Source organism: Lissotriton helveticus, chromosome 9 (assembly GCF_964261635.1).
Source record: "Lissotriton helveticus chromosome 9, aLisHel1.1, whole genome shotgun sequence".
Taxonomy (NCBI): domain Eukaryota; kingdom Metazoa; phylum Chordata; class Amphibia; order Caudata; family Salamandridae; genus Lissotriton; species Lissotriton helveticus.
This window is the reverse complement of record NC_136070.1, coordinates 730,383,544-730,408,981: the sequence shown is the minus strand read 5'-3', so window position 1 is coordinate 730,408,981 and position 25,438 is coordinate 730,383,544. Positions and strand designations below refer to the sequence as shown.

The 25,438-nt window shown below is 46.3% G+C and overlaps 1 protein-coding gene across 10 annotated transcripts in view; it reads right to left on the bottom strand.

Moving 5' to 3' along the window:
- The window catches only part of TOP6BL (TOP6B like initiator of meiotic double strand breaks), a 2,208,219-nt gene that overhangs the window by 197,894 nt on the left and 1,984,887 nt on the right, over positions 1-25,438 (bottom strand). The window contains exons 1-2 of one of the 10 annotated variants that reach the window (XM_078660854.1): positions 23,117-23,570; positions 22,882-23,015 (exon numbers count right to left, since the gene is read on the bottom strand). The exons of the other annotated variants lie outside the window; for them this stretch is intronic. Of the exons in view, the coding sequence (XP_078516980.1) occupies positions 22,882-22,977 (96 nt within the window). The 5' untranslated portion in view covers positions 22,978-23,015; positions 23,117-23,570. Of the gene's footprint in view, positions 1-22,881; positions 23,016-23,116; positions 23,571-25,438 lie in introns of those variants that run through there. 10 annotated transcript variants of the gene reach the window in all.

The window sequence follows — 25,438 nt, the reverse complement described above, 5'->3', positions numbered from 1 at the left end:
TTGGTAAGTGACGCAGGAAGCCTGCACTTGGACTACAGAGGTAGCGCACATGCCTAAGACGTTGTCAGATTACGCACCGGTCATACTCAAGCTGGACGTTCCGACGCACACACCGAAACAGTTCACTTGGAGACTGAAACCCACTGCACTACAGGATCAGGTATTCAGAGAGGGTCTGAGACAGGCCATAGTGAGCTTTTTTGAACTCAAAACGGACTCTATTCAGAGCGCAAAAACACTGTGGGAAGCATTTAAAGTGATCATACAAGGCCATTGCATTGGCATACATGTGGGGATACTGAGGGACACAGTTAATCAACAAGGAGGGATGAGGATTTTGAGTGTCCGTTTCTTTCCCCAAAGTAATCAATTTGTAATCAACAAAATTGGACACTTGTAACACTGCTCAACCTTGGTTTCAGTGCAAATAAGGAAACCCTCAGAGAAGTCAATGTATGATTGGAAATTGCGGTATATTTGTTTCATCCGCCCCACATTGACATTCACGCAGTTATCATAGGGTTATTCCTATTAGTGTGTACTGCTCACCTCATCCAGAGGCACCTCCAGTCTCGAGTGCAGTGTCCAGAGACAAAAGGACTTTCCCAAAAAAAATGGTTTAAAAATGAAAATGTGCACCAGAAAAAATTTATTATAGGGCAAACTTTCATTAGTTAAAAAATAGTAAATACTCAGTTATTGGCCGAGTTACTAGGCCGTGTAGTATTGCAGGGTTAGGGTTGTCGACATGTTTCAGCTCTATTGGGCCCGGAGGTCTGTAGAGCTTTCGTCAGGACTTACATAAAAAATGAACAAACAATATTTATATACACATATAATGCTACTCACACGATTTGTGCGGTAATCCCAAACTCATAGCAGTTATATGAGTGTTGTGTTCTTCACGATCTATGGAAGAATGTGATTTAAAGCTTTTTTAACTAATGACAGTGATTTTAAGAAATTTTCAGATGGGTAAGTGCAGTAACTTAGCTAGTAATCTCATTAACACTTGCATTACTCATGAAGAATTTTTCAAGAAAGTAAGCGCAGGAATTCAGGTAATAATTTTATTAACACTGGGATTGCTCATGAAGGGAGGAAATATTGGGAGGCTATGAATACATATTATTTATGAAATACAGGCGCTAGATAATCTCATCATCTCATATTTCGAAGTTTTTCGCTGCTGACCGAGGGGTCTCAAGGTGTATTCTCTCAGCACCGGGTCGGGTGCTATGTTATATCATGTTCAGTGAACACAGGGAAGTATGCCTTTTATCTATCCTGTGTTGTCCTCATTTTGTAAACTGTATGACCGTGAGATCTTATTGCTGTTATTGAGCCTCTCCTAACTGTTTTGGTGCTTGTGGAGATAGCGAATGGTCAAATCTTGCTTAAAACTTCGACTAAACATTGAACGAGCTATTGTCATCAAATGATTGTAATCGAGTACTAGTACACGCCCTTTCATGTTAAACGACAGGGAGGCAATGCCCGCTGTTAAAACGCAGTTAGCTCTTACCTGTCGTGAGAGGAAACTCTGCTTCCAGCGGGGGACGCCTTCATGTGCTGCAGAGCTGAAGCAGAGCAAGAACCTCGGTGAGAATGAGAGGGGAAGAGAAATTATACGGCTTACCCAAGGAGAAAGTCGGAGATATCTTCCGCCATTACCCGCATGGAGGCTATACTCCAGCCTTGTGCTGACTCTGCCCCCGGAGTGCGGAAGTCGAGGTGTGGTTTCTTATTTAAAGGCGGTAGGGCGCCTCGGATTTAAAGGCACAGGGGCACGTCAATTTTACTCGTGGCATGATGCAAACATCAAATTCGTAGATGGTCACAGATTGCAGTTACAAAATTGTAATAACTAGAGTACTGATATAGGATGGTTGGTAATTAGTTACATCTGTTGATTAGGGCCTGTTGTAGGTGCACTTGAGAAGTAAAAGGTCAGGAATTCACATCTCGTCGAGTGAAAGTGTTAGTAATTTACTTAGCAAAGTGATGCCAAGCTATATTGTCATTTAAACCGATTTCGAAAGTGCGCAAGCGGTCCACCCATCTTTGCTCCTTTTCGTACAGTACCTTTTCGGCATTGCCAGATTTGTTGGTCAGCATTTCGATGACTGTCCATTGCATTTCCTCATGGGTGTGGTTCTTTTCCAAGTAGTGGGAGCACAACTTGGTGGTATTCTTTTTCAACCTGATATTACTCTTGTGCTCTCCTATCCTGAGCTTGACTTTGCGGCAGGTCATCCCGATATATTGTTTCTGGCACGGGCACTGAATCATGTAAATAACATGAGATGAATTGCAGTTTGTGAACTGCTTCTGAGTCCATACAAAGTCATTCTTTAGTTGCAGGGTTTTTGTGGCTGTTGTTGTTTTGCAAGCAACACAGGTTCCGCACGGGAAGTGTCCTGACAGGGGGGTCATATTGACACTGTTGGTTACAGATAAAAGGGCAGTAGACCTGGGGCGGGTATGGACCAGAGTGTCCTTAAGGTTTTTGGTCCTTCTATTCGCGAACCTTGGTCTGGGCCAATCGAACTGTCCAGTGTTCACTATATGCCAGTTCTTTTTTATTAACTTCTGAATAGCATATGTTGCTGGATTGAAAGTAGTCACACACGTGGTTAGATCTTTTACTGGTTCCTTTTGGTATGTTTGTAAGAGACACTCACGAGGTTGGTTGTCAGCTCTTTTTTTTACATTTTTTGATGACTCTTTCAGTATAGTCCCTCTTTTTTAGTTTTTTGCTCAGGTCCATTGCTTGTTCTTGGTAATCACTGTTTTTGCTACAATTTCTTTTGAGGCGCAGAAATTGACTAAAAGGCAAATTGTCTCTTAGAGGCTTGGGGTGATGGCTCTTGTGGGACAACAGACTGTTTTTCGCCGTCGGTTTCGTGTATGTTTTAGTCTGTAGGATACTCCTTTCGTTGAATATTGTCAGATCCAAAAAGTCAAGATGGTTATTGCTGGAAGTATGTGTGAATTTTAACCATGGATCCAGGGTGTTAAGCCATAACATAAACTCTGCCAGGTCTTGGTCGGTGTTCCAAATTAGAAAAATGTCATCGATGTATCTCTTCCAGTATATGATACTGGAAGAGAACATGTTGGTTTCATTGAGGACAAACTCTGTTTCGAATTGGCTAACATAGAGTCCTGCCACCGAAGGCGCGAAGGCGCTGCCCATTGAGGTACCATGGGTTTGGAGGTACAGGTGGCCGTTGTACTTGAAAAAAATTTCTTTAAGTGCCAGCATGCAGCATTCCAGTATAAAATGTCTTGGTGTATTATACTGCCACGTCTCTGAGTAAAGGACATCCTCTAACATCTGTAGTGTTGTATCTTGAGGGAGACTCGTGAAGAGAGATTCCACATCTAGGCCTACTAGAAGCATCGTAGTAGGGTCGAAAGGCATGTTTTCAATCTGTAACAGGAGATCTCTTGTATCTTTTAGGTATGTACATGTTTTTTGAACAAGAGGTTTCAAAAATTCGTCTGCGAATTTTGAAAGGGGCTCTAGCACGGATCCAATTCCGGACACTATCGGGCGCCCTGGAGGTGGTATCCTGTTTTTATGGGTTTTTGGGAGGGAGTAGAAATATGGAATAACTGGCTCCCTGACCATTAAAAAATCTGCTTCTTTTTTGGATATCCATCCTTTAGTTTCAGCCTCATATACCATGATGGATATGGTATTTTGGAGTCTCTCAGTGGGATCCATTATGATTCTCTGGTAAAATCTGGTGTCAGAGAGGAGGGCTAGACATTGTTGGTTATAGCCTGCCTTGGAGAGGATTACTGTGCCTCCCCCCTTATCCGCAGGTTTTATCACCAGATCTTCGTTTTTACTCAGATCTTCCATTGCCAGACGTTCCTTCTTTGTCAGGTTTTGAAAAGCTTTGGTTCCGCTCGTGTCCAGATTATCTATTCCTTTTAGGAGTGCTTGCTCGAAGGTGTGGAGTTCCGGCGGTATGCTGGATGAAAGGGGGTTGAAAGTTGATTTCTTCCGGAGGGTAGTATCACCCTCAGGCTGTTTTGTAGTAGTATTAGAGAAGAAAGCTTTTAATTTTAGAGTTCTGCAGAATTCAGCCAGTTCACTTTTGATTTTGAAAGTGTCTATTTTTGGGGTAGGAACGAAACCCAGTCCTTTATTCAAGACAGATATTTGGTCGCTGGTAAGCTCTACGTCTGAGAGGTTGACGATTAGTGAGTGTTCTTGCTGGTTGAAGGTTGTGCTGCTGCCATGCTCCGTGTTTGGACGTTTCTCTGCTGGTCTTGCCAGGTCAGTGACTTTCTTTTTCCTCGGGGCTGGGGTCGGCCTCGGGATAAAAAAGACGGTTGTTCTTGTTGGTGCTGATTATGCTGTCCCGGCAGTTGTTGGTCCATCAGTTGGGGCATCTGTTGCATCCCTTGCATTCCTTGTTGGAATGGATCAGCCCAGCCTCCGTAGTGTGGAACAAAAGGTTGGTAATATGGTATGTTGAAAGTGGGATGGTAAGGACGTTGCCATCTATTACCTCTTCTTGGGCGTTGGTGTCGGAAGTTATTTCGACCTCTAGTCGGGTTGTAGTCATCTGAACTATTAAAAGAGTTGTTAGATGAATTTTTTCCGACGGATTCATTGTCTGAGTTTGCTTCTGTAAAAACGAAGTCATCTTTTATGTATGGGTGCATCTTTTCCTGGCTGAATTTCTTGATATCTTTTGCAAGTTTCTGTAACTTGTTCTGCATCAGGAACTCTTGTGTTTCTTCCATTTCCTTTGTCATTTCATCCAGTCTTTTTTTGTAGACTTGTGGGTTGATGCCCTTTTTCAGCTCGTTTTCACAGGCTTCTATTTCTAGGAGTAGTGCTTCCGAGAGTCGTCTTGCTGTTTTGATAATCAGAACCAAATAGTCTAGGGTGCATTTCCATGAGATGGAAGACCAGTCTTTTCGGAATGCCAAATCGTGGAGAAAGATGCGAGGTGCATTTCCGACCCATAGGCCTCTAGGCGCTATTTTGGACCTTAAATACTCGGTCATAATAATTCCGTGAATCGCAGTTCTGATTTGGTTCTTCTTCTTCTCTGATAAAGTGTCCCAGTCATCCGTCTGGGATAGGGCTTCTGTTAAATCTGCATTGTTGATGAGTGGTTGCGCCGCTAGTAATTCATCAATTTCACTTGCATCATAGCTTAATCCCACAATTCCTTCCATGATTGAAGTTTTGTTTAGAAAACTTATTTGTAAATTTCAGTTCCCGCAGCTGTGCGCTGCATATATACACAGTTAATCAACAAGGAGGGATGAGGATTTTGAGTGTCCGTTTCTTTCCCCAAAGTAATCAATTTGTAATCAACAAAATTGGACACTTGTAACACTGCTCAACCTTTGGTTCAGTGCAAATAAGGAAACCCTCAGAGAAGTCAATGTATGATTGGAAATTGCGGTATATTTGTTTCATCCGCCCCACATTGACATTCACGCAGTTATCATAGGGTTATTCCTATTAGTGTGTACTGCTCACCTCATCCAGAGGCACCTCCAGTCTCGAGTGCAGTGTCCAGAGACAAAAGGACTTTCCCCAAAAAAATGGTTTAAAAATGAAAATGTGCACCAGAAAAAATTTATTATAGGGCAAACTTTCATTAGTTAAAAAATAGTAAATACTCAGTTATTGGCCGAGTTACTAGGCCGTGTAGTATTGCAGGGTTAGGGTTGTCGACATGTTTCAGCTCTATTGGGCCCGGAGGTCTGTAGAGCTTTCGTCAGGACTTACATAAAAAATGAACAAACAATATTTATATACACATATAATGCTACTCACACGATTTGTGCGGTAATCCCAAACTCATAGCAGTTATATGAGTGTTGTGTTCTTCACGATCTATGGAAGAATGTGCATTTAAAGCTTTTTTAGCTAATGACAGTGATTTTAAGAAATTTTCAGATGGGTAAGTGCAGTAACTTAGCTAGTAATCTCATTAACACTTGCATTACTCATGAAGAATTTTTCAAGAAAGTAAGCGCAGGAATTCAGGTAATAATTTTATTAACACTGGGATTGCTCATGAAGGGAGGAAATATTGGGAGGCTATGAATACATATTATTTATGAAATACAGGCGCTAGATAATCTCATCATCTCATATTTCGAAGTTTTTCGCTGCTGACCGAGGGGTCTCAAGGTGTATTCTCTCAGCACCGGGTCGGGTGCTATGTTATATCATGTTCAGTGAACACAGGGAAGTATGCCTTTTATCTATCCTGTGTTGTCCTCATTTTGTAAACTGTATGACCGTGAGATCTTATTGCTGTTATTGAGCCTCTCCTAACTGTTTTGGTGCTTGTGGAGATAGCGGATGGTCAAATCTTGCTTAAAACTTCGACTAAACATTGAACGAGCTATTGTCATCAAATGATTGTAATCGAGTACTAGTACACGCCCTTTCATGTTAAACGACAGGGAGGCAATGCCCGCTGTTAAAACGCAGTTAGCTCTTACCTGTCGTGAGAGGAAACTCTGCTTCCAGCGGGGGACGCCTTCATGTGCTGCAGAGCTGAAGCAGAGCAAGAACCTCGGTGAGAATGAGAGGGGAAGAGAAATTATACGGCTTACCCAAGGAGAAAGTCGGAGATATCTTCCGCCATTACCCGCATGGAGGCTATACTCCAGCCTTGTGCTGACTCTGCCCCCGGAGTGCGGAAGTCGAGTTGTGGTTTCTTATTTAAAGGCGGTAGGGCGCCTCCGATTTAAAGGCACAGGGGCACGTCAATTTTACTCGTGGCATGATGCAAACATCAAATTCGTAGATGGTCACAGATTGCAGTTACAAAATTGTAATAACTAGAGTACTGATATACTGAGGGACATCCAGACCCAACTGGGGAACATTGAAAGCGACATACAGGTGTTGGAGTGAAGGTTCAAGGAGAGTCCAGCAGACTCTATTCTAGCCGAGATAAGACAACACATTGAATTTGCTGCCGACGAAATAAAATACCTCTCACGTAGGTATGTGGCGCGCACCTATGGTGAGGGAGGCAGGCCTGGAAGGGCTTTGTTCTGAAAAATTAAGCCGGCCCACACCATGACACACATCAAAGAATTAAAAACTGCGCAGAATGCACACGTATACGACACACCGTCAATATTGATTAGTTTCACTGAATTTTATACACAGCTATACACGGCGCGCGTAACATCCCCAACTTCGGACATTTGGCAATACCTAGACGACATAGGACTAGCCTGGCTGTCAGACACCCACAGAAAATATTTCTGTCTCCCAATATCCAAAGATGAAATAATTGAAGCTTGCAACTCACTTCCCAATAACAAGACCCCCGGCCTGGATGGACTCCCGGGCGAGTTTTATAAAGAATATCAGGATATACTGGTCCCACACTTCGCAGAAATGCTCAAAGATGCGTATGATGACGTCTCACTACTGGACACACTTATGGAAGCACTACTAGTATCGCTTCCGAAACCAGGCAAAGACCACCTGAAATGCGAATCCTATAGACCCCTTTCTTTACTTAACATGGACGCGAAGATCCTGGCAAAAATATTAGCTAATAGAATACGCCCACTCCTTTGTAACCTGATCTTGCCGGATCAAGCAGGCTTCATGCCAACGCGGTCCACGTCTCAGAATCTCCGCACGATTTTTTCCCTCTATCACCAGTTAGATCCGGAAGTGCTAGCGGCGGCGGCCCTTTTGGACGCTGCTAAGGCATTTGGATTTGGAATGGGATTTTATGTTTGTGACCCTGCGCAAAAATGGGATTTCCTGAACCTTTCCTGAAATGGATCTCCCTGCTGTACACGGCACCAAAGGCGCAAATTCGTATTAATGGCCTAACTTCGGCTCCCATCTCCATCACTAGAGGCACGAGGCAGGGATGCCCGCTGTCCCCCATGCTCTTTGCCCTGATACTGGAGCCGCTGGCCTGCAAGATTCGCCAGAGGCACTCTGACACTGCTTTGCAATTCACCCTGCGACCGCTTAGCATCTCATTGTATGCAGATGATATTGTCCTTTACACCACACACCCGAGCAGGAACCTAAACCCGCTCATTAGAGAATATGTCCAGTATGAGCAGTACGCCGGTGTCAGTGTCAACTGGGACAAGTCGGTGGTGATCCCACTCAACGCCACTACCACGGAACCCGAGTTAGACTACCCCTTAAAATGGAGCACTGACCCGGTTAAGTACCTGGGATATGGATCCACAGGGACTCAGACATAGTCGTTAGGGAAAACTATGGAAAGGCACTAACTAGATTGGAAGAGCAAGTGGAGAGGTGGATTAAACTGCCCCTCTCCATGATGGATAGAATAGCCCTTCAGAAAATGATTATCCTACCTAGATTCATGTATCTGTTCTGGAACGTCCCTATTTGGCTGTCCACTGCATTCTTCGATAAAATACACTCAGTGCTCTAAAAGCTGACGTGGGCCGGACGTCCCGCCAGGGTCAGTTGGAAAATCCTGACACAGCCATTTCATCTGGGTGGCTTTGAGGCACCCGCCCTATGTAATGTTATCTTTTGCATGTTTTGTTTGTTCTATATGAAATGTGTTGGAAACAAACAATCTCCCTTGCCTGAACCCCTCACTTTATGTTGTACGTCTTTCTTGCCCAAGTTGGATGCAGGCTTGTGTCCCACTGAAACTGTTCTGTGTTTATTGCTTGTAAATATTGTTTTGATTGCATATTAAATATCAGTCCGGCTGGATAAATCTTTACAATATAGTACTGATTGGGTCTATATTTACTGACCATAACTTATTTTTTGTCTGGGGACCACTGTCTTTTAAAAAAAGTCCAATTACCCAAACATCCCTGACCAACTGTATTTGGGTCTCCTTGTTTGTTCATAATAGGTATAGCGCAATCGCCTGATTGCAATGTTTGAGTACTCTTACTCCCCTCCCAGTTAGTGAGTACTTCCCTAGCTGATACTCCCTTGTCTGGAAACAAATTCCAATTTCTTCTCTTTTTCCTCCTTTTTTACCTTTTTCCATGGTTCTAGCAATTTATGCCACACATAAACAGGCATGTCAATTAGAAATGTCCTGAAGATGATCCCAGCATTCTTTTAAGGGATCGAAACACCGTTGACACCTTGTACACCATATACACTTTTAAAATGCTGTAATTTTTGTGTAATGGTGTCTTTTGCATATTTTGTTTGTTCTATACAATATAGTACTGATGGGATCTATATTTACTGACCATAACTTATATTCTGTCCGGGGACCACTGTCTTAAGAAAAAATGTGTGCGATTGTTAGCACTTAATGTTGCGCTTACATTTGTCAGAGTGATGTGCTAATGCAGAGGACTGACATGCACACAGGGAATGTGTGTTACAATGAATTTATTTGAACATGCTGTTCATGTGGTCATTTTGTACTGTTCCATGATTGCTAAGAACAGTCACAAGTGACTGTGCTCATGTGAAGAAATTGTTAATGATTGTGTTTCTTCGGGCTACTCCTGCTGCAGCTGCAGTGGGGTGTGGTCCACCTGCCTCATCTTCCTCATCATCGTCCGGTGCATCTGGCACTTGGATCCATGGGGAATTGGTGCGTACACATTTGTTGCGCAATACACAACATGCAATGATCACCTTACACACTATGGGGCCGATTATGATGGCGGACGGACCTGAGTCCGTCCGCCACCATAGAGTAGGAGGGAACCTCCGCATGCCCTGCGGAGTTCCCTCCTGTGCAATTAGGATGTGACCGCCACCCTGGCGGTCACATCCTCTATTTTTACCATTGCGGCGGGTGCAGCTTCAAGCTGCATCCGCCGCAATGGTAAAAATGCATACATTGCATTTGTATGCAGAAAGCGACAGGCACCGTGCGGTGCCTGCCGATTTCTGCATACAAATGCAGGGGGGTACCAAAGGTACCCCCCATGTGCACCCCCCCACCCACCCTTCACCCAGGGGGCCCGCAACGGGCCCCCGCAGTGAAGTTACACATGCTTTTCCACGGCGGAAAACCCGCCGCGGAAAAGCATTTTGCACAGCCCATCCTAATATGGTTGACGGTGTCTGAGAGACACCGTCACCATATTAGAGCTTTTCCGCCGCGGTTGTAAGCCAACCGCGGCGGAAAAGCTGCGGACGGAAACCAGGACCCACCAGCCATCCTAATGTGGCGGTGGGTCTTTGGTGGGTCCGCAGAGGATTTTCCGCATCCTCCGGGCCGGCAGTGGCTTCCGCCGGCCCGGAGGATGCGGAAAATCCTCCATCATAATCGGCCCCTATATCTGGGCTGTACAGGAGTCTTCCACCTGTGATGTCCAGGCACCTGAAACGTGACTCAACAAGGCCCCTGGTTCGTTTGTGGGCCACATTGTACAGCCTCTGGGCCGGGGCAGAGTGCATATCATTGATCACCTGTGAGAGGTAAGTGAGATTAGTGTAAATTGGTGGTTCTGCATGCTGTGTTGGCAGACTCACAAGTTGTGTGGCGTGTGATTTGTGCGACTTTGGGATTCATGTTTGCCATGTATTGCTTCTGGCAAATGTGCGGGATCAATGTGTATTACGCGGCCTCACAGCTTCTCCTCCCTCCCCTCGAGCCTATTTACTTATGTGTGCTGCGCGTTGCATCACTTGCACTCCTACGGCACACCATTGTCATGCCTGTCTGTGCATGTCCGCAAGCCTGACAACAACACTGTGATGTGGACCGTTGAAGGTGGGCGGCCACATGTGTGTAGGCCCTTGGTAAGGATAGGGTGGACACAGATGTAGAGTTCAGGCCTGGCTAAACTCGTGCTGCGATTGAGGCTAGACCTTTGGCTTATGGTGCAGCAATCAAGATACATACACAACAGTTAGCATGTATGAGCCAAGACCCAGAGCGGTCTTGCACTCTTTAATTCATCCATTTGGGCGAGTCCACCCTCCAGGTACATGCTACATTGTAACATTGTCGATTAAGGGCCGGGTGGCGCCAACGCTACAGCAGAGACACACGCCAGAGTCACGTTTGTGGCCAGCCCGGAACTGAACCACGCCCAGAGCCCAGAACTGAACCACGCCCTAAGCCCAGAACTGACCCAGGCCCAGAGCCCCGGCCCATTTCTTCACACTCCTCACACGCCTACACGTGGTCTGCCGCTGCACCACTGGGATGTCGTGCACTTTGGAGTGCGTATCCAGACGTTCCACCCAGGCTTTTCAGTGGTCGCCTGGGATGGGGGTGGCCCCGTGACTGTGAAGGGCTCCAGTGGAGTTACCGGGGACATACTGTTGGCTGCTGGAGGCGGACTTGTGGGGTAGCCCCACGGGACGATGACTTGCGGTGCACTGAGGTAGTGGCACCTGAGGCACTGCGTCCGGCACGTGCTTACCACCATGTGGCGATGACTTGTGTTGCACTGAGTTAGTCCCACCGGAAGAGCTGAGTGGGTTTTGCAGCCTGCGATGATGCCGTGGCCTGGAGGCTGGACGGTGACTTGCGGTGCACTGAGTTAGGTCCACTTGAAGAGCTGAGCGGACGTGCAGCCTGCAATGATGTCGTGGCCTGGAGGCTGGACAGTGACTTGCGGTGCACTGAGTTAGGCCCACCTGAAGAGCTGAGTGGGTATGCAGCCTCCGATGATGCTGTGGCCTGGAGGCTGGACGATGACTTGTGATGCACTGAGGTAGGCCCACCTGAAGAGCTGAGCGGGTGTGCAGCCTGCGATGATGCAGAAGGCCTTTTGGGGTGGCCTGCAATGGATTTGTCTGAGACATCTTGGACAGCAGTCTAGGCCAAAGGGAGCAGTCAGCACACACAGAACTCCGCGGTGCGGTGCCGCTGGTGCGCTGGGGCCTGGTGCGCGGAAGCCAGCGATCGGCTGAGAAGGCTGCCAAGCTCACGGGCCTTGGGTTTGAAGATTGCTCCTGCAAGTGTTGGGCCCTCTTGGAGACATGCCGTTGGCGGAAGGTGAGCAGTGAGGGCTGGGTGCGCAGGGGCGACCAACCACCGCTGGGCGTCAGACGGGTCTGGGGACCAGTGGGCTGGTGTGCAGCAGGCGCAGAGGTTCGCGCAGACACCACCGCTCACGTATGCGGCATCGTGGCAGGGTGAGGGGTGCCGCCCTAGCAGACACGACCCTGCAGGCGATGACGAGATGTGTGCCGACGGCATGTGATGTAGCCACCTTTTCGCCGGTGTAGATTTGTCCGTTGAAGGTGGTCGGCCACGTGTGTGTAGGCCTATTGTCAGGATATGGCGGACACAGAGACACACGCAGTAGATACTTTGGTGGCCATCCCGGAAGTGAACCACGCCCAGAGCTCTGGGCTATTTATTCACACTCCTACGCTGGACTGGCGTTAGCCGGCCCAGCACATTACGCTTACGCTTACAGGGGGGGCGACATAGCTACATGTCCAAGGTCTTCCCCACTGCCTGGGGTAACATGGTTGCATCCACTGTCCACAACACTACAAATACCAGCAGTATATGTCCACATGGACATGGCTGTGCTCTTCATACTCAAAACTGTCCAGATCATCACCGCCACACTTGGCATGGTGTACATTCTTATTCATGGATCACTTGCCTCCTTCGCACATTCTTGGTTCCCACCTCTCCCCACATTCTGTAATTGTGTGGCAGAGGGGCTATGCCTTTGTGGAGATTTGTCTACATGTCTGGCCCCTGTTACCACAGTTACTTGTGTTGTCGTGTCTGGTAGGTGGGCATGTTGTTTGGCATGTTGAATGTGATTTTGTTTTGTGTGCATTCCCACAGTTGTGAGTTGTATGATTGTGGAGTTGAGGTGTGTGGTGTGTTCTGTTGGTACTTAATAACGAGCAGTCCATTTCCATAGGTGCCATCCTGGAAGCGCTGGTTGATGATGGACCGTGGGAAGATGTAGGAATCATGCACATTGCCTGGGAAGTTTGCGGCGACATTGGTGAACAGTCCCCGGTGGTCCACTATTGCCTGCACATTGATGGAATGTGTGTGCTTTCTGTTGCGGTAATTGTGTGCAGTGTCGGAAGGGGGCACAAGTAGGACATGTGTGCCGTCAATTGCCCCCAACACGTGCGGGAAGCCAGCTATGGCATAGAAGCCTTGCTTGGTCTCCAGCTGTTCCTGCGCACTGTGGGGGAGGTGAAGGTGCTGGGGTATCAAGCTGATGATGGCATCCAAGACAGGTGTGAGGAACTTTGATGGGGCTGGCTGTGAGACACCTCCGACTCTCGCAGTTGTTGGTTGGAAGGTACGAGAGGCCAGCAAGTGCAGCACAGCAGGCTGCTTTGTCTGCGGAGGGATGTTGGTTGTCTGCTGTGTTGGTACTGTTACCCTGTGGGCAATGTGGGTCAGGATGTGGAGTATGGTTGTACTTTTGAGCCTGTAGTGGGCAATGACATCCTCTGGCGTTAAGTCTCTGAGGCTAGTGCATTTTCGGAAGGTCTGCTGTCTTGTTCTGCGCTGCCTCGGTGGTAGTTCCTGGAGGTGGTCCAGGGGGTGGTGGCGGTGGGTGTTGAGGCCCTCTTGGGTCTCCGAGCTGCATGATTAGCAGCTCCATGGCATCTGTTGGTCTTCAGATGTGGCTCTGGGCTCGGCTCCCTTTCAACTGCAGGTTTTCGTCCTACTTAAGACCTAAAAAAGCAGGTCTTAAGTTCCTGCTGCTAACGTGCCTTCTCGCCTGTTTTTTGCCCACATCGCTGATCTGGCTGGTCGTTGAGAATATTACGAGGTGCTATTCTCGTGGGTTTTAGGACGGGAACGCCTAATCTGCATATGATTAGCGTTAGTTGTTGCTGTCAGCCTTGGCGATGGTTTTAGCGGCAGCTATCGCAGGTAAACTGACAATGTTGGCTGTTAGCGCAGGCTTGTGAATAGGGGGATAAATCTATTGCCACTTTCGTGGTGAAAATGTGCCGCTAAATCGGCGATGTGTCCTTGAGAATATGCCCCTAAGTATATAGTTATGTAAGACACGTTTACAGCAATACAGTGTTATGTGTGTTCCCTTGAAAGTTCAAGCTACACTAGCTGGATAAATAAACAAACTGATCACAGCTTGTGGGGGGCAAGTACTTTTTTGTGACAGCACACAACTTCTGCACAATCAAAACGGGAAACAGCCTTTACAACGAGGTTTTTACACCGTTAAGCCTTTACAACGTATTTTTAGCATGGATATTTTTACAGAGAAAATGCATTTAAAACACAATCCAATACAACGCCTTTAAGGTAAGTTGGGGGTAGTGGGGGGGTCTCCCCCCACAAATACATTGTTTTTAAATATAAAAACAATGCGTGGTATTGGCATGCATTTTAAATGCATTTTCGCAGTAAAAAAATGCGCGATAAGAAATGTGTGTAAAAGGCATGCAAAGTAATTGCATGCGATGTACTGTCGTACATACAATCAAAACATGTACTCCTGGCTCTCAACATGTGGGCAGAGTTAAAACCCTCTCTAGTGTTGCTCACATAAACAGGAGTGAGTGTACAATGCTCATAAGTCATAGTTGGTAGAGCGGCTGTTTATTAGGATTTTGGGAATCAGGGCACCTCTGACCGTTATTGATCTATCTTGCCAGTTTTATTTTCCAATCCATCAATTCTACCTCCCCCCGACCCCCCAAATCAATTACATACCGGGTTGTGGTATCTATTCTCGAAGGTTTTGTGCACACCGAATTTTTAAGTTGAATCCCTGGTACAGCATTTCTCTAGACATGCCAAATAACTTCTTGATCCGGCATATGGTTATCAGTCATGAGGTCACAAGGAATAATGTTCAGCTGGATTTGGTATTATTCATTTCGGAGGGCTATTCAAATACGACACCAAAGTAAGGGAAGGGATCAACTATCTCCAGTTTGCAAGTCCCTAAGTATAAGTATGGGATTTTATCTCGCCCTGCTTTCCTGGCTATTAAGATAAATGATTTTGAATCATTTACCCTTAGATCAAGGGAGCTCATAAATGAGGTATAAGCTGTCAGCATATGTTGCAACGTCCTCCCCGTTCTAGCCACTAAGACTGTATTTTCTGCATATGCAAGGAGAGGCAGTGATAGTGACCCCAACTTTGGGATATCCTGAGCTATACCTGCCAGTGCCGCTCCTAACCCATTCGTATATAAGGAGAAAAGGAAAGGGGCGAGAACGCACCCTTGCCTAACTCCTAAAAGAATCTTAAAAGAATGGGTACAAGCCCCGTCCTTACCATACCGCACTGAGGAGGTAGTCTGGGAGTAGAGATGTCTAATGAACAGGAGTATTGGAGGATCCAACCCCATGGCCTCCATTATCTCCCACAGCCTACTATGATTTACACAATCAAATGTGGCTGAGAGATCCATGAAGGCCATGTAGATCGACTCACCTCTAGCCCTGATACATTTCTCAACTATAAGGCCTAAGTTCAGGCACTGGTCAATGGTACCTCTGCCCCGCTGGAATACATATTGGGCTGGGATCAGTATATTTTTGTTGTCTGCCCATTCTTCCAGCTGGTGTAGTAATAGCCCCCCCCATTAACTTTGAGGTGCTGTCCAGGAGGGGTATTGGCCTATAATTCCCGGAATTGCTTTTTACTCCCTTTTTAAAAATAGGAACGATAACACTTGTACCCCATGATGCCAAAGGGCCATCTTTGGCAATGGCTTTAAAAACATTCTGAAATACGGGTGCCAATAGGACATGGTCTTCAATAAATAGGTCTATGGGGACCCTGTCAGGGCCTGGGGCCTTCGCCCTGCTGCTCCTATCCAGCCCTTTAATTATTTCCTCATGGGTAAATACAAACAATTCAGTGTGAGGAAGAGGGACTGGGGGGTGGTCCACCATCTGGGTTAACCCTGACCCAAAGATTTTCTCAAAATAAGCCACCCAGGCAACCTCACCCACATGGGATTCTAGGGTTGGATCAGTGGCATCCTTAAAATAAGGTTTGTTTACCACCCTCCAGAAGTCCCTGATATTGTTAGTTATGGCAGCCCTTTCAGTTCTTCCCAGGCCTCTTCTCTTAATTATTTTTCCCTCTGCTTCCTAGAATCTTTATATATCTTTAGTAAGAATTTTATTTTCTCTTGGTTTCTGGGTACTTCTTTCAAGGATTCATGGAGGGTTTTTTGGGCTTGGGAGCATGCCTGATCAAACCAACACACCATCGATGCCCAGCTTGAAGATCTTTTACGGAATAATGTCGTATTTGCAGCCTCTAATAATTTTGAGAAATCATGGATGATACGTTCAGCCGATAAGTTTATATCCAGGCAATTTTGTATACAGTTCAGATTTTCTGTTAATATTCCCTGGGTTATATTTACTTTGTGTATGGTAGAACATTTTAGTTGGTAACCATTCTTTCTTCCTAGGGCCGGTGTCTCCATTATCTTAGTTGTCCATTATCTTAGTTGGTATCTCACGAGAGGAGCCTAATGCTACAGAATAAGAAAGGATATCGTGACCAATAAAGGAGGTGAAAACAGATTCCACCTGAGTCTGTTTCCCATCTAGGATATCAGAAGTCATGATGTAATCGATAGCTGACTCATGTTCATTGCGTATGAAGGTTGTTATGAACTCCTCATCATGTTCAATCTGTCTGTTTCTTATCTCCAGGTTTCTAATGATCAGGAGCCTATTCAATGTCTGGCTATATTCATTATGTGTAAAATGAATTACAGGGGGCCCTTCCATATCCTCCTTGCCGCAAATTGGGGTGGTAGATTATTTACATAAATGTGTATTAAAATCACCCACCCACACAATAGCGAAATTTAATTTGAATCCCATTCCCACTTTATCAAGCCCACGCTCCAGTTGGGTCACCACCCAGTGCATATTTGGTCCGAAGTTATTATTATAAAAGTTTATCAATAGCCAGTCCTGACCTCCTGGACCTTCAAACATCAAAAAGTGAAAAAATGGGGGTACCATCAAAAATACCTTTAAAGTTATTGATAGGGTATTTGATATTAGTGTTAACAAATCGCCCCTGGCTCGACCTGCAGGTGCAGGCACTGCCTCTGTTTGAAAGGAGCGATACCCATCTATGGAAATCTGGTCCACAGCCCAGGTCTCCTGCATACATAATATGCCATATTTGTGCCAAGCATCGCACCACTGAATATTACCCACCTTCCCCTTAATACCCGCAACGTTCCATGAGGCAGGTTTTAACCATTTTCCAGCCTCAAGCCCAATCCCTCCCATAACTGTTGCACCACCTAGCTCCTCGCTGGTTATATTCATATTATATACATAAGGGCTTCTGGGATTTGGGTTAATGGGCTCGTTACAGTCAGTCAATCGCAACTATCAAGCCCCAATAGGGGAGCAAATCTATTCTCTGTTTCCCAGTTGGAAGTTCGCCCAGTTGGCGAGATGTATTTAGCAGGGAAGTCCTTTGATCAACTCTATATTCCCCGTATTCAGATGTACGTTGGTCTCTGCGCCACCGGCAATGTTTAATGCGCTTCCCGGGAAGATGGGCAAGGCAATCCCAGCAGCGACGGGAGGAAACAGCCCAGCAGATCCGTGGGTAATGCATGTGAGGAAAATGCAGCTCATTCCTCACATGAAATATGTTTACCTCCTCTGCTTGTTCATACTCTCAGAGAGCCGCCACAGAACTTCTCTTTTCCTCAGTTGTACATTTTACAGATTTTAGCCCTTGAAACTCTTTTTGTAAGATTTCGGTTTTGAACCTTGTGCCATTTTAGAAACAGTCTTCTGGGTGGTCTTTAGACTGCTGCCATCCTTCTAGACATGTGATCACAATAAAGTACTGCTTTACCACTTGAAAGGAGTTGGCAAGTGGGAAATATCTGCACCAACACCCAAAAATTCAAGTATGTATGTTACCATATCCAATGTATTTCACGTGACTAATAGGTTAGCTTGCAAGTATTTTTTATTGTAATTCAACTATTATAAAATATGTAATACATCATGATTTGATTTTCTATTTTGACCTACTGTAGTCTAACAACATAAGATCAATTAATAGAAGTTTTCAAACTATCCATTTGTAAATGCATTGGCAGTACTCAAAAATGTAAATAACTAAAGAACCAAGGGCACACTGGCACCAAAGACGAAATATATGCCCCACTATAGCTGCACACAGGCAAATAATTATCCACCGGAGCTACACAAAAACCAGTTATTTTCCTCAGAATCAACCAAGTATCACCTTCTCTTCTACTGTGCACAAGCGCCTCTGTTGACAGTTAATAGTAGGTGAGTCAAATCAATCCAATTTGGCAGTACACCATAGGTAATCGTGTAAAGGGAAAGAGATACAGATGCCTGTGAAGCCCCTTCTATGTCAGAGACTGTGCAGGTGCAAATTCAGCACCCTCACAATGCACAGTTGTGGTCATCTTTTATGTATGGATTTGTGTCTCTACATGTTAATAAACCATCGCTTTTGCCTCTTCACCATCTTACAAACACAGGCAAAAGGGCCCTTAAGCAATGTGCTTAATGTGTACCTTCCAGGACGTAGTGCACAGTGCGGCACTCCCCCTGGCACCTTTGTGATGTGGCTCAGACAATCCCAGTTACCATCCCATGACTACTCCAAGGGGGAAGGCTGACCCCTGCTCCCCACGCCCACAAGTAGGAAGTGTGGTTGTTGAGACACTGACAGGGTGATAGAAACCATGATGCCTGCGTCTCTCTGGGTACAGCATGCTTCCAGGCTCTAAAGTGGCCCTGATGCCCCGTAGAAGGCAAGTTCAATCTAAAAGTGCATGCACTCTTGCTGCGGCCATCAGGCCCCTGCCAACCAGCAGATGGCCATCTGCAGGAAAGAGAGTGTTGATCGACTGAATTGTTATTCTCTGCTGCGCTCACTCACCCCAGCACAAGTTTTAAGAAGGAGAGCATACACTTGAAGCAGCACTTTTTAAGTCATGTCTACAGACAGCTTTGCTATATGTAGCCGGTAGACCAATAGCCCCCCTCCCCACACACCCCGAATTCCCTCCCTACACACGCCACTGATGCTTGTTGGTGGTGTTTTTTTGCCCCGCCCACTCCACCCCACCCCTGATGCTCATCCACCAACACCCACCACTCTCTGCCTTTTAGGTCTCGCATACGCAGCGCTCATGCGCTGCATAGGAGGAGCTTTAGCCTTCGCTCTGCTCTTTTTGGTAGCACACACTTGTGCTTGTGGCGGCATCCAGCTTGCGGGAATGAGCAGGGACGCGCCACAAGCACGAGTGCAGTGCTTCCAAAAAGAGCAGACTGCGCATGCACACATGCACCACTTCTGGGCTTGTCAGGTCTCGCCTAGGCCAATTGCGGCACCTGCGCTTTACTTTGGTAAAGCGCGGATGCGCGATTGCTTAAAAAATAAAGAAATAGATGTTTTTTTCTATTTCTTTACTTTTGTAGCCCTTGTGGGTGAATCGTGGCACCCGCGCTTTACTTTAACCATGTTAAAGGTAAAGCGCTGGTGCGCGATGGCTACAAAAGTCAAGAAATAGAAAAAAACATCTATTTCTTTACTTATGCAGCGATCGCGGCACCCGCGCTTTACTTTGGTAAAGCGCGGGTGCGCGATTGCTTCAAAAGTAAAGAAATACATGTTTTTTTCTATTTCTTTACTTTTGTAGCAATTGCGGGTGAATCGCGGCACTAGTGCTTTACTTTAACCAGGTTAAAGGTAAAGCGCAGTTGCAGCGATAGCTACAAAAGTAAAGAAATAGAAAAAAACATCTATTTCTTTACTTTTAAAGCAATTGCGGCACCCGCGCTTTACTTTGGTAAGGGGGTGAATCGCGGCACCCGCGCTTTACTTTAACCATGTTAAAGGTGAAGCGCGGGTGCCGCGATTGCTACAAAAGTAAAGAAATAGAAAAAAACATCTATTTCTTTACTTTTGCAGCAATCGCGGCACCCACACTTTACTTAGCCGTGCCGCACTTCTTTGTTGCACTACAGGTTCCAGGTTATAGCGTTTAAAAGTCGTCTCTGTATTAGCGCCGTTAATGTAGATGCCATTTCGAAAGCTCTTTTCCAAAAGACTGCTGCATAATTTCGAGATCGATTGATTGAGACATACAGTCCTAACTAAGGCTTGCAGAGCCACCAAGTGGAGTTACAACAACAGTGTTTCCCTTCCTGCAGCCTTATCAGTATTGGATTACATTTGCATTATAATTTATGGCCCAGGCAGGGTTGGAGCACAGAATGCAGGCGGTTCGACTGGAAGTAAATTTAGTAAGGAGTCGGAAGAACACGACGAGAAACTGTGGTTTTTGTTGACATATGTCTTTCCAGATCTCTGAAGGTATCCTTTGTTGAGGGAATATAACCTTTGACCCCTCCCCTGAGATACTCTTTCTGTACTCCTTACACTTTTGTTTCCCGCCTCGTTGATGCCTGAGGGTCACACCTTTCACTCGCCATTCTGGGGTTTCACACCTGGAGGGGCTGCGAGGACCCATGGAATCCCCCCAGGGCCCACTACTGGTAATTCTCCAGGGCAGGTTGATTTTGCTTCCCACTCCGTCTAGACTCCTCCCTCTCACTTCACAGACCCCTCCCTTTCTCTTCACAGACGCCTCTCTCTCTCTCTCTCTCTCTCTCTCTTCACAGACCCATCCCTCTCTCTTCACAGACCCCTCCCTCTCTCTTCACAGACCCCTCCCTCTCTCTTCACAGACCCCTCCCTTTCTCTTCATAGACCCCTCACTCTCTCGTCACAGACCCCTCCCTTTCTCTCCACAGACCCCTCCCTCTCTCCACAAACCCCTCCCTTTCTCTTCACAGACCCCTCACTCTCTCTTCACAGACCCCTCCCTTTCTCTTCATAGACCCCTCACACTCTCTTCACAGACCCCTCCCTTTCTCTTCATAGACCCCTCACTCTCTCTTCACAGACCCCTCCCTTTCTCTTCAGAGACCCCTTGCTCTCTCTTCACAGACCCCTCCCTCTCTCTTCACAATCCCCCTCCCTCTCTCTTCACAGACTCTTCACACTCTCTTTACAGACCCCCTCCCTTTCTCTTTACAGACCCCTCACTCTCCCTCCAAAGACCCCTCCCTCTCTCTTCACATACCCCCTCACTCTCTCTTCACAGACCCCCTCCCTTTTTCTTCACAGACCCCTCACTCTCTCTTCACAGACCCCCCTTTCTCTTCACATACCCCTCACTCTCTCTTCAAAGACCCCCTCCCTTTCTCTTCACATACCCCTCACTCTCTTCACAGACCCCTCCCTTTCTCTTCATAGACCCCTCACTCTCTCTTCACAGACCCTTCCCTTTCTCTTCATAGACCCCTCACACTCTCTTCACATACCCCTCCCTTTCTCTTCATAGATCCCTCACTCTCTCTTCACAGACCCCTCCCTTTCTCTTCAGAGACCCCTTACTCTCTCTTCACAGACCCCTCCCTCTCTCTTCACAATCCCCCTCCCTCTCTCTTCACAGACTCTTCACACTCTCTTTACAGACCCCCTCCCTTTCTCTTTACAGACCCCTCACTCTCTCTCCAAAGACCCCTCGAACTCTCTTCACAGACCCCTCACTCTCTCTTCACAGACCCCCTCCCTTTCTCTTCACAGACCCCTCACTCTCTCTTCACAGACCCCTCCCTTTCTCTTCACAGACCCCTCACTCTCTTCACAGACCCCTCTCTCTCTCTTCACAGACCCCCTCCCTTTCTCTTCGAAGGACCCCTCACTCTCTCTTCACAGACCCCTCCCTTTCTGTTCACAGACCCCTCACTCTCTCTTCACAGACCCCTCCCTTTCTGTTCACAGACCCCTCACTCTCTCTTCACAGACCCCTCCCTTTCTGTTCACAGACCCCTCACTCTCTCTTCACAGACCCCTCCCTTTTTGTTCAGAGACCCCTTACTCTCTCTTCAGAGACCTCTCCCTCTTTCCCCATCCCAGATTCTCTATTTATTCCCTGCCTGCGTGTCTAGAATTAACAAGCATTGGCATAGCCAATAGGTCTAGCCGTTAGGACTTTATAAGTATTTAGTTATGCAGCACAATATCCTTGGTGCAACAACATCAACTGTTGCATGGCTAAACACTTATAAGGTCGCTAAAGGCGAGACCTATTGGCTATGCCAATGCTTGTTTATCTAATATGTGCTCCCCTTCCAGCTCCTCCATTGCTACCCCACCCTTCAACACTATGGATTAATTTCCGTTACATTAATTCCCCCACCCTGCCTCTCTTCCGATCAATGCTGGCAGCCCAACGGCCTTCCTTGCCAACGCCAGATGTTTTTAAACTATACCAGCATTGGCAAAAGTAATAACGACTTGTCTTTACATTGTTCGACGCAACGTGACAGCCATTTGAGAGTACAGAATGTATAGAAAACAATATTTTCTATACTCTTCGGCCACGGCATTGCATCTTTCTGCTGCTGCAACACGCAACGTGGCCACAATCTTCAACATAAAAAAACCCAATATTTTTCATATTTGCGAATAGTGGTGGTCACCGCGCTCTAGGAAAGCGAAAGTTATTGGCTCTGTCGCTGCTTGGCACTGGGCCCAAACCCGGCTGTCCTTTTAGGAGTTATTTTAAAACGTGATTTAGTCCAAATGCAGCAAAGGAAGAGGACAACTTCCACAATGTAATGTTCTGACAAGTGTTAGTCCTAGAGCCCGGACTAAATAAACTACTCATTCGAGGCACAATGCTACTTCGAATCATTGCACGGCCCTGCTATTTGACTCAACGTTTTGGTGGACATCAGGGATGCTTTGTGGGCGCAAAAATGATGCTATCCCGGTCCGTCCCATGTTCTGCCGACATGGAGCGATTCAGGGAGACCATATGAGAGAGAACTAAAAAATATGTAGATATCTCATTTCATTTTTCGTCTGACATATTTTCTGAACTACTCACCAGCTGTCGCTTAAGCTTCACTTCCTTCTTGAGCTGCTCAACTTCCATTTTTAACTTGTCTTTATCGCTCAGATCGTCTATGTTGATAACCGGCATTTTCTGGTGCTGGGATAGACACGGTGCGCCTCAAAGTCCTAACAACAGAGGTAAAGAAAGGCACACGACCGATGAATACCAAGGCGGCGCTATACCTTAATTATCAAGACTGAACAGTAAAGATGCGGTGTGAACTTACTTGAGCTCCAAAAATCCGGGCTCCGCAACCCTGAAGTTCCAACTGTCGCTGCTCCGTCAAAGTCCTCACGGTCCCAACCTTTTCCCTCACCTGTTCAAACCAATGACTTTCTGATCCATCTCATTTTACTGAAATTCCTTGCTCAGAGCGCGATCGAAACGTTCAAGGAAAAAAGTTTTCTTTCCCAATAGGCATACGAGTGAATTCGCTCACAAAAAAAACACAATCTGCAGCCGGCACCTTATCTGGTAATAGTAACCACCGCTACTCTGCAGAAGGACGCTGTGCGTGCGAAGCGACGCAGCGAGGCTGTGCCCCAGTCCAGGGGGCGGAATGGTTAACCTCGCGCGTGCGAATTACGGGATCAGGCCGGGATGTACAATTAGTGCACTTGTTTGGAGAGGAAGCAGATTGAGGAAACAGATTACAGAGCGAACGCCATGTTTTGCGAGGGTGTGTGCCGCAATGGAACACAAAGGACATCGTTTAAAGTGAGTTAGCCAAATAACCAAAATTAAAAACCCTCGGTTGTCTTTTTGTCTAATATGTTCCCCACGTGTGCACTGGATGACGTCTGTTTGTTTTTAAACATGCTTCTCAAGGCCTCGGTAAAAGTAAAGCTCTAGGTTTTGCTTCTCTGATGCTTCACTTTTGGCAGAAACAGAAGGGACAGCATAGGGCGATAAGGTGGACTGCCTTGACTCAGGACATTAGTTTACAGGGAAAAGATGCTGTGTAAGAGGTGGTCTACTCTTTTGAGACCTGGAAACTCAGGGTCTGATTTAGAGAATGATGGAAAGGGACTCCAGTGCAAACAATTTACATAGGGAGCACTTACACTCTGGCACTGATCAGCAGTGGCAGAGTGTCCAAAGCATCTAAACCAGCAAAAACGAAATCCAGCGCAGCATCAAAAATACATGAGTCAGAGGCAAAAAGATGGGGGAAAACCACGCCAAGGATGTCAGGTCTAACACACATGCACAACATATATGTGTTTTACATAAAAAGAAAATTCCTACTTACCTGTCTCCCCACCACCATGGTCGCCCCCCGTCAGTACTCCGCCAACAAAACACTGCCAGCCCAATGGGAACATTCATGTAGGCTCGGCGGGATCCTGCTGTCATAAGACCGTGGTGGTCTTATTTGTATCGCATATGCATATAAATACAGCAGGCTGAAGAGTTTCAGATCAACTGAGTACCTGGGCCCATCACCGCAGTGGGAGGGCGATAAAACCGCAAAGATCTAAATCAGGCCCTTGGTCTCTTTTTTGGAAGTTGAAACAATTCAGGGGGATGAAGTGGCAAGCTGTAGCCGAGGATGGCTCCATGGGGCCGGATAACCCCTCTGTGAAGGACTTCTGATTTGCTGCTGTGGAGAAGCACGAAGCGGGGAGGCTGCCTCAAAGTCAGACCAATCATGAATCTTAGGCGGCTCGACAAACAGGTAGGTCTAGGTCTCCTCTCGACTCTTAGAGTACTTTTTAGCCAAAATCTTTCTAAGTACCAAGGTTTGGATTATGGCTGTCTGGGCACCTTTAGCACCACTTCCAAGGGCGTAGGACTGAAGAGGCACAACTTGGAGGGACCTTGATCAGGACCACTTTCTCGACTTCCTGAGTACAGTGACTGCTAAGTTAGCTTCTTACATCATTCACATGACTTTTAGTCATGTTTGGTGCCGAGGCATCAGAGACAATCATCATGAGTGCCAGTAACTGGCATTTGTCGATTGCAGGATCTACATGGCTGAACCTGGTTGCTTTAAGTGGTGACAAACTGCACACTTTTAAACAAATTTGAGGGAAATCTCTAACAGAATGACAGGATGAAGTTTTCTGGATCCATAAGGAAGAAGGGAACTGATGTCTGCGAATACAGTTGGCACTCTTACAGTGTTTCCGATGTCCTATCCTGAATCAACTGACCCGGCACAGAGCTGCATGATGCAACCTGCCAAAGTGTTGGGTGATTGCTTGAACGTTTCCGTATTCAGTCTGGCCCCTGTGGAAAATTCACAAGCTGAGGAATCTTTAGTTAGAAGTCTCTAGCAGAAACGCTATATAAAACATGTTTGTATTATTATTATAGTTTCCTTGTGCTGCACATCTGGGCCAATTTACCATTGCCATCGCCTATCAGAGGATAGCATCAGAAATGTAGCAAAATTAAAATGTCAATTAAACTGATAAAGTGCATATTTTGAAGCCATAAGTACAATATGAAGGTCTATTAGTGGTTTTTTTATTAACTCTGGTGAGATTCGAGACCCAGTCCATCGCTTCCTTTATACCATCAGCCCATGATTATACATTGT